Source organism: Hesperophylax consimilis, chromosome 10 (assembly GCF_061612785.1).
Source record: "Hesperophylax consimilis isolate HC1 chromosome 10, BYU_Hcon_1.0, whole genome shotgun sequence".
Taxonomy (NCBI): domain Eukaryota; kingdom Metazoa; phylum Arthropoda; class Insecta; order Trichoptera; family Limnephilidae; genus Hesperophylax; species Hesperophylax consimilis.
The window spans coordinates 30,378,216-30,390,746 of NC_142845.1; the positions used below are offsets into that span (position 1 = coordinate 30,378,216).

General features: G+C 31.9%; 1 protein-coding gene and 1 non-coding gene across 6 annotated transcripts in view; one reads left to right on the forward strand and one right to left on the reverse strand.

Moving 5' to 3' along the window:
- Positions 1-12,531, reverse strand: part of gprs (speckle type BTB/POZ protein) — an 82,185-nt gene that overhangs the window by 8,735 nt on the left and 60,919 nt on the right. For 3 of the 5 annotated variants that reach the window (XM_089636240.1, XM_089636238.1, XM_089636241.1), the window contains exons 3-5: positions 11,638-11,773; positions 6,805-6,843; positions 4,007-4,124 (exon numbers count right to left, since the gene is read on the reverse strand). In XM_089636240.1, coding sequence (XP_089492366.1) covers positions 4,007-4,124; positions 6,805-6,843; positions 11,638-11,773 — 293 coding nt within the window. The remainder of the gene's footprint in view (positions 1-4,006; positions 4,125-6,804; positions 6,844-11,637; positions 11,774-12,531) is intronic. The other 2 variants (XM_089636239.1, XM_089636242.1) reach the window with 1 other exon arrangement.
- LOC149420611 (U4 spliceosomal RNA) lies at positions 3,196-3,330 on the forward strand. The gene has a single exon (XR_016302755.1). It is a non-coding gene; the product is annotated as a U4 spliceosomal RNA (small nuclear RNA).

Sequence of the window (12,531 nt, forward strand, 5' to 3'; positions counted from 1 at the left end):
TGATAGTAATGTTCTTGAATAATATAGCCTTGAAATTCTTGCAACTCTGGGGAACTGTGTGTTCGCCCTCCTAGATCATGAAAATATGGACCAATGAAGCCGTTAGCAGATATTGCAACCCATACAATGACCTTTGGGCTGTGAAGTTTTCATTTAGAATTCTCTGCCGAACGATACCAACGTTGATCGGTTACAATGGAATCACTGTTGTGATAATACAGACCACGCTATATTTTAGTATGTTGGCCTATGCCAGCTAATCGCTCGCCACCACCAATGGGAATGAGCGATGTGCTGAAATAGATTAAGGCCGGTTGCAGTGCATGACCGACGGTCGGTGCGTACGTCGGTCGCGCTTGTCATTTGTATGAAATTTCATAAATCGTTCAGTGCAAGACCGAACGTACGCATGCGTATATCGCTACGCAGTGCGTACGAGAATCGTCGGTCGAGCGCGTGCGCATGCGGAACGTCGGTCGACCGACTAGCTAGACAGTGTTCATTCTTAACTTCGCTTTTACCAATAACAAAATTGTTTTCTACTACTCAAAAATTGACTTTTCGTTCCGAAGTACTTAAAATAGCTATGTTGATTCACAATGGTGATACAGCTCCTGTATTTTCCCCATTCTTCCAGTACGACATACACAGTAACGTCGCCAGAGTCCCATTCATCGCAAATTTATCAAGAAACATATTTACCTGACCTCGTTATATTTAAAGTAAACTGATCAGTTTGATACAATATATAATTCAATAGGTCAGGTCAAGCGGGAACTGACGGTACGCACCGACGGTCGGTCGGTGGTATACGATCGTCAATTGCAACTAAAATTCCACGAAGCAGTTCGTGCTGCGCTTTGTAACTCGCTCCCCTGCACTGCCGCTTTTCAACGTAAACACAAAAACAAAGCCCCGCTACTCTTTTTGGACATCCTGTACATCGCAAAAATAATCTCACAATATCTTCCATCAATTAAATTAATAAACCTACCCAATTGCTTAAATGATAAATAAACAAACTTGTTACGTAAATTTTTTATAAATTTAATTTAGATTAAATTTGATAATATTATTATTAAGTTCTGCAAGTGTTTTAGTTTTTTATTATTGTGACAGCTGTTTCGGCTTACAAGGCCATTTTCAAACTGTGGTTAGTCCACATTGAGACGACGTATTTATACTATTTCAAATGTAAATTTTGAAGGTGCATACATTGATTTATTACTGGTTAAACCGATGACATGATCTATTGTTGGTTAAACCAATTTATGTTTTCCCCTCAGTAAATGGTAATAAGTTCTTAATTATTTACTAGTGACTTTATTGCTATGAATTATTTATTTGGATGCATTATACTGCTTGGGTTTTGTGAAAATACTGAGAAGTGGTGAGAAAAGTATTTTCACCTTAATTCTTTAGATATTGCAATAAAATAAATACAGTATTAACAAAAAAAATTAATAATGCTGATTTAAGTATAATCTATTTGTTTATGAATTCCATTAGATTTAAGATAGCGTTTCGTCCAACTTATCTAAATGCGTTAAGAATCGTTAGTATTTGATAAGCTCGTCAGATGGGCCGGATAGACAAACCCTCTTTTACGGTACAAAAATATGTAGTTGCTTTACCTTTTTAATAAAAAAAACCAATGATTTTATTTTATCGCGACCAGATAACAGATAACAGCACTACCTCTCTATTGATTATGTTGACATTCCTCTCACATATTTATAATAATGTGATCCGAGGTTTGAGGGGTGTGCCTTTGCAGCTGAAACTTCCAATCAATAAACATATCTATCAATTAGAAGTCTTTTATAATAATACTGCTAAAATTATTTTTAATTTGAATAGTTGCATGGTTTGTTTAAAGCATTTATTGGTTTGAGTTTTCTGCGTCCCTTTGATTCTAACAATAGACATAACCTTCTTATTGAGTAGAAATCGTTAATTCATTTAATTAAATGCATAATCTACTAATAAATAATTCCCCAACTTGTTGAAAGAATATAAGTGAATTTTTGATAAACCTAATTTTAAAATAGATATATCTGATAGTATTATTATCTTAATGACTGCACGGTTTAGGATTATTGTAAACGGAAGTGGCGCCCTCTGTTATTTTTGGAAACAGTCGTTGAATTTTATCTGCTAGTTTCTGTTTATTATAAAATAGAGCAATTTAGTATTTGTGAAAGCGGTTTGAGGTACAAGTTTTATTCGAAGGATCTTGCTTCAACGGAGATTCATATTTTAAGCTTCCTATTCAACAATCTCCAAGGATTCTTATTTGTACATATTTTACAAATTTACTTGACGTTATTTTTACTTCAAAAGCACCGGATTATTATGCCTAGAATAGAAAAACCGCAAAAATGTTAAAAGTCAATCGTAAACAATGCAGGCAAACATTTTTATCGAATAAAAAAAAAACTTGGTGATTTGACCATTATACATTCAGGTTTCATATGTTTTTGGTTTGAATATTTGATCGCTTAGAAATATTTCAGATGCTAAAACTAAATACTGCGAGTAAAACACATCTTGGGTTTTGAAATAATCGAACATTTTTTTATCAGTCATGAAAAATATAAAATATCAGGCCTATAAAACCTGCTTCAAAGTTAAAAATCTCCTACTAACGAATCTATTTTCGGTTTTATTATATAATGAGGCAAATTAAGCTCTTTAGAATATGATTGCAAAGCATTTGAATATTTGTGCCTGCACTTCGCAAAAAACAATTAAACACCCTTTTTTGCGATGTATTTTTCTTGCATAAATCAAAACTCATGTAAATAAAAATAATAAAACTTATTGCCATCTACATAACGAATGTTATTGTTAGCGGCCTGATTCAAAATGTTACACGACGTTGTGCATTAAGTGCGCCTTAAATGAAGTAAAAAAACACATTTTGGTGTATTTATTGGACTCTAGGTTCATCGGGGCTCAATAATAACAATTAAATATTATTCTCGAAGGATATTTAAAAACGCAATGAACTTCTGTAATTTGTATTACCGACCAAATATTATTGCAACTCTTTCATACAAAGTGATGTGAGGGAGTTATTTTCAGTTTCACGCGTTTAGCGTCTCAAAAAATTTGATACTGTTTGTTTTTGCGAAAGTCACTAGAAAGAGTCGCAAGAGCGAAAAACAATAGCGCAACACGTCCCCCATAAATAACTTTGCTCAGTGGTGATATCGTAACCAATGAGGTTTATCCGAGGTGCGATTATTGCTAGTTGAAAATTTTTATAATAAAATACTAGTAATATGTAAAAAAATAGTTTTCTGTTAATTTAAGGTTAAACGCTCCATCTGAAGATGTCATCGCAGGTCAAAAAAAAAATGTTTTTCATATATACATAGTAGAGGGTCATTTTTTATACACATAAGTATTATGAAATTCTAAATTAAAATTAAAATCACTCCGGCCCAGTGATTTGCATTGTTCTATAATAAAAAGGTAGCCATTGTTCAAGTTCGGGTGTGAATTATTGATTGATATGTACGTGAACTATTTGAAAAAAAATCATTTTATAATCAAATTTTGCTGATCAAATTCCTTATTGGAAAAATCATTGATGTATTTAGATGAGACATGTAGTAAAAAAATAGGTAACACTTTTTTCCACTCCAACGCTCTAATTAAATCTACCGAATTCGGTCAACGCGCACCGCTATTCGTGTTCTAATAGTGGAACACATTTCGACGAGATGTGAGTACGCAATAGCATCTCTAATTGTTATAGCTCGTTGTGAGAAATACATTTTTTTTCATAAATTTGTAACATTTTTTATTTTGTGTTAATATTATCTTTTTTATGGTTCATTTTTCTGAGGGCAGGCACACCTTTTTAGCCTTTATGGACTGTACGCCATTGGTAGCTACAGTACCAACAATTTTAGTTCCTACAGGAAAACAGTTTTTTCCAAACTTTGCAGGGTTTTCTTAAGCAAATAAATAATGAGTGAATATATGAGTGTTTTACCAAGCAGTGTTCTCGGTTGCAGGGTCACACACCCCGTGTGGATGTACTCAATGAGTTGCCTGAAAACATCTGGTTCGAACTCCTCTATGATGAGCGTCTGATGCTGTTGGGAAGACGGCTAAGAAAAGTACAGAAAATTAGACATAAATATATGCATAAGAATTTGAAAACGGTGATAATTTCAGATCCAAATAAAATTTTCCTTTTTATTGTGTCAGTCATGAATATAAGTAAAGATAAGTAAAAAATATTTGATAGGCTACAAGATTTGGAGTTCAGAAATATGAGAGCTGTTAAGTAATTAACCTTTCATAAATAAAACTAAGTCAACTGCTACCTCTGTCATACATTACTGATATTATTTAATTCAGTGGATACATATAACTATACTTATTGAAGAAGATACGTCTAATAGCATGTGTTTCTCTTGAAATAATTGTGATAAATAAAATAATAAATTAAGAAGTAATGATATATATTATTATAAATAAAATAAAGAGGTACTAACATCAAAAGCCGGACACAATCAATATATAATGGGAAAACATTGAACATCGACATTTAAATACAATGTTTTTTTTATAAATTAACACAATATAATCAAATGTTTAAATAATGAGAAGTGTAACTCATATAACAATAATTAGCTGCTATCGAATATAATTAGTAAACAATTATATATTATACTAGTTGAAGAATTCCTTGTTCATAAAAATTGTCGCTGAATGATAAAGCTTGATAAACATTTCAGATTATTAATTTAACCCGTCTAGTTTTCAAATGATTGCTTGTAATTGAAAAGTCTCTATAAAGAGAAAACACTGTAAGGAACAACAGCAAAAATTAGTATGTAAGAAGGTTTTTCATGATTTTCAATGACGTTTCCGAAATAGTTCAAAGGGGATGTAATTTACTTGAAAGGTGTAGATTTTTCTGTAAACGTACCTATTTTAGCTATTTTAAACCGTTTGCCATTTATACTCTCAAATTCAGTAGAAATTGTGGGAGTTTAGAAAAATATCTTCAAAAACGTTATTTAAAAATCTTTTTCGCGATAAAATAATATATGATGAATTTAATTCCCCGCTTCTTTTATATTGTATCAAATACCAAAAACGAAAAACAATTTAGATAATGTCAAAGGATATATTTTAATGATATGTCAGAATTGCCAGACTCAATTTTAAGCTCTTGTATTAAGTTACCCCCGCTACAAGGCCCGAGTGAACTACAACGTTCTACGTGTAAGGAAATGATACATATTAAGAATAACACAATGAATTTAAACTACCCACAATAAATGAGCTGTTTAAAAATTCAAAACACATTAAGATATGAAGAAATTGGAAAATAAATTGTTTTTACATTTTATTTTAAGTGCTGCAAATAAACTAAACATTGATGAGTGGATACAACAGTCATTTGAAGACTGACCATATTAATAAGAAAAGTGCATTTAGGATATAATTTTTTTTGTTAAAATTTGTGCACTTTTGTATTAACGGTATGGTCAGCCTTTTAAAATCCATTTCTAACACACACCATGCAGCGTGGATGACCGAATATGGGACACAGTTATGGAGGAAACATTGTAAGAAATATAATGAAGAATATTGTTCTAAGCCATACTATTGACAGTTCCGTTATAACCTTTATCTCTTTCTCATGAAAGATACATGTAACAGAAATGGAGGTTGTAACGAAGCACTCAGTGGTAAGCCCATAGAAACACAGTAGAAGAGTTCTGAACTCTCTCTGCTAGTTGAGTTACAAATAATAGAACCACTTAAAAGACTACATTTTGTTTGATCGATAACAAACATTTAAAAATAAAGAATTTCCAAAAAACTATAAATCAACATGCAAGTGGCCTATGCATTTTGTAATGACTTGGAAAAAAACCTTCTGGATAGATCTTTCTACTAAGATTTCGTAAATGTTCCTAAAAAATAGAAAAAAATAAAAATGTCCGATCACGAAGTCTTTTATTAGTTTTTATAAAATTCAACACGATTTTTTTTAAAAAGCAACACTGAAAGTTCAGTCGACTTTGACGTTCTGACAACTTCATTTCTCGGTACAAGGAAAAATGTTTTTATTATAGCTGAAGTATATTTGCACAAAGGTTTGGTTATTTTTGAGATTTATTATCAGAAATATTTTTCTCTGATACTGCGGTAGTTAATGCATCCATCTTTCAATATTAAAACCAAAGTCCGCTTCTTGTCAGAATTTTGATCTATATCATGATGTCAAGTTTGTTTGGCTTTTGACTTAGATGCTTACGATTTTATTTCGCATCTGTCGCCATTGTTTCAAAAATACTACGTATAATGTCTTAGAATTTTTCCTGAATCGAAAACAACAGTGATTCAAGAGTCCTATTATATGTTCAACAGATCGAAGAAGAGTCGTGTGGAACCTCGTACAACTTTATTATTTTCTGACCCTTAACAAAGTAATAGCAAATTAAAAAATAAAGATATCAAAACCTTTGCTTGGAGGTGGTTAACCGAAATCTATACTTGATGATGGTTATGGATTTATTAGTCTTTAATGATGTTTGCTTCTCTAACTATTTTAGAAAATAGCTTCAAAACAGCAAACAACCATGATAAGAAAAGGGCGCAAGATACGTCTTTGTAACTCAACCAGGTGTGAGATTGTGAACAAGCAGACGGAATGAAGAGGAATGAGAGAGGAATAAGAGAGGAATGACAGAGGAATAAGACATAATGAGGAATGAGCAGTAGAGTAGCTTGAGATGAGGAGCATTGATATAGTGGGGCGGTTTTTACCTCTTGGATGGGAGCCAACTGTTGCGCGTACACAGAACGCTACACATAATAAATAACACTCATGTAAGGGCAGTTTAACTGAATCGTAGCGTATCAGCGTTGTTCATTCTAACTCCAAAATATCTTAGTATTAGCTATTTGCGTCTACCACTGAAAGAGTTATAGTAGTTTACTCTCTTCGTGGTTTACTCAAGAAATTTACTGATATAACTCAAAAATTCTGGAACAAGGTTGGAATTAAAACACAATGCGCGAAAAATTCGGCTTAGTTATATGTTTTTAACGTGGTTCACGATGAATCCTTTTAACCTAATATCTGTTCTCTGTATTTCTAAGACTAGCCTTTATCAAAACTTATCTGATAATACTGTTTAATTAAGATGAACCATCGTGATGTGCGACGTATAAATAATATTTGCATGGTGCTGTAAAATAACACGCGTACAGAAATGCAAAAGTCATTGGATTGTTGCAATTTTTATTTGATGGGGGGCAATCACCCTTTGCAACACTACATTTAAACCGATGCATGAACAGGTTCAATCACCCCGATAAGTCACTATAAAACTGAATAGTACGAGGTTAACATGAAGCAGATTACTCACGCGAATCTATGCACTCGCGTGACTTGTCAACATGATCAACAGATTACTGTACCTCATAATGTCATGACTAATAGTGTAAAATTAATCAATCAGTTTCATTCCACCTCATTTTATTTCTCTTCCAGTTTTGCGTTTTTCTGACAGAATTCTGGGGTAAGGAAGTTGCTCAAAAAATCAGCACATTTATTGTATAAAAAGTCATTGTTAATCAATGGGAGCCAATATGAATACGATATTAATATTTGTTCACAATTGAAGTGCACAAATAATTGGGGTTGAATGAACCACGCAGCACGCCACGTTACCTGTATATAAACGTACCCTAACACGGTATGCGCGCAAAGGGTTAACGTCCGTAGTATTTTCATAGACGACGTGACGCTCCCTTGATCAATTTGGTAAATTAAACCCTTCAATGCGCTGATTGTGTAATTTGAGTACATTGTTTAAGCCTAGAAGACTAATCTCGGACGTTTAGACCAGCACCACGTGCATTTTGTATGGTGTATCTCTATAATGAATGCGTTGATCTGACTAGGGTTTGCAGGAAGGAAAGGCGCTAAGTATGCTTTTTTCTATATACAGGGTTTTCCAATAAGAGGTGTTATTTTGATATTCAATCGTAAAAGATCATTGGTTTCGTTGCTTGTATGGCACGAAGCGCCGTTTTGTTGAAAGTAAACGTTGTCCAGATTAATACCATTCAATTTTGGCCATAAAAAAATCATTAATCATCTCTCAATAGCGCAATCCATTCACCGTAACTGTTGCTCCAGCCACATTTTCAAAAAAGTAAGATCCAATGACTCCGCCGGACCATAAACTACACCAAACAGTCACACGTTGATTATAGAAAAGCTTTTCAATAATAATTCTTGGGTTTTCCGAGCCCCAATTGCGACAATTTTGCTTGTTAACGAAGCCACCGAGGTGGAAATGGGCCTCATCACTCCAGATGATTTGCATTTGATTCTCTCAAGTGAATTTTAATAATTTCAATGCGTTTTTAAAGCGTGTATCGTTCCATTTTTATTAATGACGTAGTTTCTACTTGTCAAATGTCAAAAAATGACAGCTTTAAAAGTAACATCTACTGAAATAGCGGGCTATTCAAAATAACACCTCTTATTGGAAAACCCTGTACGTCACTCTGGTCAATCCAGTCTATAGAGAATACAAGGTAGGTACATACCTACACGTGTCAATTGTATCAAAGATTAATATTCGTTACGTTTCACAAGATAATGTGATAAAACTATTAAAGATATTTTGAGAGAACGTGAAAAAAACCTGTGTTTTCATTAATTTTCTTGAGATATATGTCACTGATTTAGATCCCAAAAGATTTAGCCGCTAAATACATATTTTTTATAGATACAAAATATAAGAATGTTATATTTTTTATCGGTTATGAAAAATTGTTTTAAAAAACAAATTACACATTTGAAACCTTTGTAAACAAAACATGCATTATGTGAGGCCTGATAATAGTATTGATCATTCAAAAAATATTAGTCTTCTAGGATTAAATGTTAAGAATGTACTTTAACGCAAATCAAAGACTGATTTACGATTCACATCCGTCATTTAGCTATTTTCTTTGATTCACAGAAAAGCAGAAGGATTATTGGTGTTCGTTTTGCGTTCAAGTTCATTATTTGTCTTATCAATATATCTTTATTTTGGTTAGGGTGCACGGTAAGCCTTTCAAAGCTGACAGGTTCTTAACATTATAAAGGTTTTCATTTCGAGCAAGGAATTGGTTATACATACATTCGTAGGTATACATTTATGGTTTTTATGGGGTGTTCTGGGGGTTAAATACAAATATAGGATATTCTTTATTTAAGATTGTTGTGTGTGTATTCTAAGGCACAGATATATATTTTTTTATATATTTATTTTATGTAATCGACTGTGAAAAGGAGTAACAAAATCACTCTAAATCATGTTAAACTTGCGACTGTACCAAACACTGGTTACCAAATAGGTTGTTATAAAATTGGTAGACATGTCCCACCATTATAATTATAGTGTCACTATACAAAATTTGACGATTTTGTGATTTCAATACCAAACTGAAGATATGATCATCCAACGTCGAATGACAAGACATCAGATTCATCAGAGAAAGTGTCATTATTCCCCTTCATAATATAAATATATGGAAATAACTTCTTGGCGGTAAGTGAGTTCTGTTTGTTTAATTACATATTTTGTTTCAAAACAATGTTTTTATTACGTATTGGTATGGTATCATTTTTCATATAATTACCATATTTTTATTTAGTGGTACACTAAATAATTGAGTAATTTTTTGTTTAGTGTCGCCGTTTTAATAAGAATCAATTTGAAGATATTTTTTAATAAAATGGTGTCACTATTCTTAGTGCCTTTACATATTTTAAAATACCTTTTTTTAAATCTCGCCTGAATAACTTAAAAACACAATATATACATATTTACGTCCTACGTAACGTAACCTTTTTAATCATGCAAAAACCCCAAAACATTCATTGCATATTCTGAAATACCATGTTTTTTGTATAGTGACTCCATTATTATAAAGATGCGATGTCACGACGAAGCAAGTCAAAATACCTACTTTATTAAGAATGATTCGAAGAGTGTGGATAAACCAAAAAATTTCATGAATTTTTGCAGCAAGTTTGTAAGTCCATTATTGTTTAATGCTTTTTTATGTAATTATGATACATGCTCAGAGAAAATGTAATTAAAATAGCTGGTTAGCAAAAAGTAAAGGTCATTCCTTAAAACCTTTTCACAGTCGATGTTAGTAGGTACATACAAACATTGTGTAGAATTGTGTTATGGTAATGCAGTCAGGAATATATTATAAATGATTTTACATTATAATGTATACTTACTATCATAATTCTTACAAAAAATGTACTCTAAGGCTAAAGCATAATATCGCTTTCTAAAAAAAATAAAAAAATTTTCAATTTAAGTATTTCGAAGTAGGAATTTGAGCAGTTCATTTATAAGCTTTAATATACATCGAAATTAGCGGTTTTCGTGTGATACCACAAAAAACTGTTAATAAAGAGAGCTTCTCAAGCTAAGGTATCTAAATTTCATCATAATTAATATCATTTTCACTATCTATTCACAATAAATTAATGTAAACTATAAAAAATACGCTGAATTGATTAATTAAGGAGTATATAAAATTCTTATATTTCTATTTTTGATATTCGTGGTGGAATTCAATTACTATATGTTGGAAAAATTTAAAAATTTGTATTCTTTTTTATTTTTGTCTGTTAACGGTTTAAGCCTATCGTGGTTATCTTTAGACTAGCAAAATTTGTCCATAAACTAGGGAATATACGCACATTTTTTTGGAAGAAGTATCGCGGTATCAGGGGTAGTAAACAATGCTTTAAATTAATTAATAGAGTATTGTTATATCCTGATTTTAGTTGAGTCATCATATTTTTGATTTATTTATACTAATATTTTATACCTTTCAATGTTTTTTGTGTCAAAATTATCAAAAATGAATAATGTGGTTTAATCAACAAAAATTTAACATAGTGAAAGGTTGGTGAAATCTGAATTAATTAGGGGTTTTCTGATGGGTTTGGTGTAGTTAATGAGATGAATCCAAAATATATAAACCCTAATATATGTTAAATCAGTATATAACATTTTCATAATTTTACAATTGATTATTTGTAAAAAAAAGTTTTAAATTATGATCTCAAAATTTTGCTCTCTACTAATGCAAATAATTGTCAATAGATATTTCTGTTGTCAAATTTGATTTGTCGATATAGCAAAATGAGTAACTTTCCTGTTTTACAATTTCCCCTTTTTCAGTATAGAATTAATTTTTCTCTCTTCTAATTTGAAATTCTTAACGAATAACAGCTTGTGACCGAGGTGTTTTTTTTATATATTGTAAATTATTCGAATAATAAAAGTGATTGCCCTTTTATAATTTATTTTTCTAACAGCAATAATGATTGATTGAAATAAAATCTTGGTTTCCCACCCCTGACACCCCCTCTCATAAATTGGGTATATAATTCATACTGCAGGGAGAAATTGTATCAGTCTGAAGATGACCGTGATAGGCTGAAAACGGTAACGGTCAAAAATCAAGATAGTGTAAAAAATGTGTTTAAATTATTTCATTATATTATTTAATATCTATTTACAGTAAATTAATATGTCGTTTTTATTCAAAGATATTGTTTACCTGATTAGCCGCATTTTGCAGGTTTAATAGCGGTTCTGAAGACCTTTTGAGGAAAAGCCTTAGTTTGTTCTCCCTCGGAGCCGGTTCCTTTTTCCTTTGGGGACTGGGCGCCTGGTAAAGCATTTTGTGGAAAACTCTGAAAAATAAAGAAAATGATCCAGTGTTTAAGGGTTCCAAAACAATCATGCTTTAAATATTATAATATTTTTTCATATTAACCCAATACTAGATCTGGTCAGAAATATCACGAATAATATGAACCTTCAATATTGGAGCATTTCGTATAGTGAATGACAAAATTAAGGAGAAATATAAATTGGAAGATTTATTTTTAGTGATATTCCGCCAAACATCAAATTATTAAATTTCAAGAAACCTTTCAACTATTTGGAATCATCTTATGAAAAGTATTTTTAATAACATTATTCAAGTCCGTATTTATATTAATAATTCACTAACGCAGTTTGTTAAAGCAGTTAAAACTCGGATTAAAGTGGATTACACTACTTTTTATGCCTAGATTGGATGGGTCAAAAGTACGTTTTTTTATATCTAGATTGGATGGGTGGAAATAACTTTTTGAAGTAAAACTTCTTTACGCGCGTTATGCATTTTCGAGGACCGGAGTAAAACTGACTCATGACCGTCACGAAAAACCGTGATCATTTCGCTATAGGAGCCTAGCTAATATTATATGCCTAGTTTAGGTCACTCTCCAATCTCAGCTTCGCTGTCTAGAGGCAGAGCGCTCGACTCTCGTCGTGAAGAACAGAGGTTCGATCCCCGCTTTAACTATTTTTTTTTCTTTTTGTGATTTTTTTAATACGAGGAAAAGTGATAAAATGCTCTCGTGCTGCGACTTTTAGATATTTTGACTGTATGATATTTTGGTCG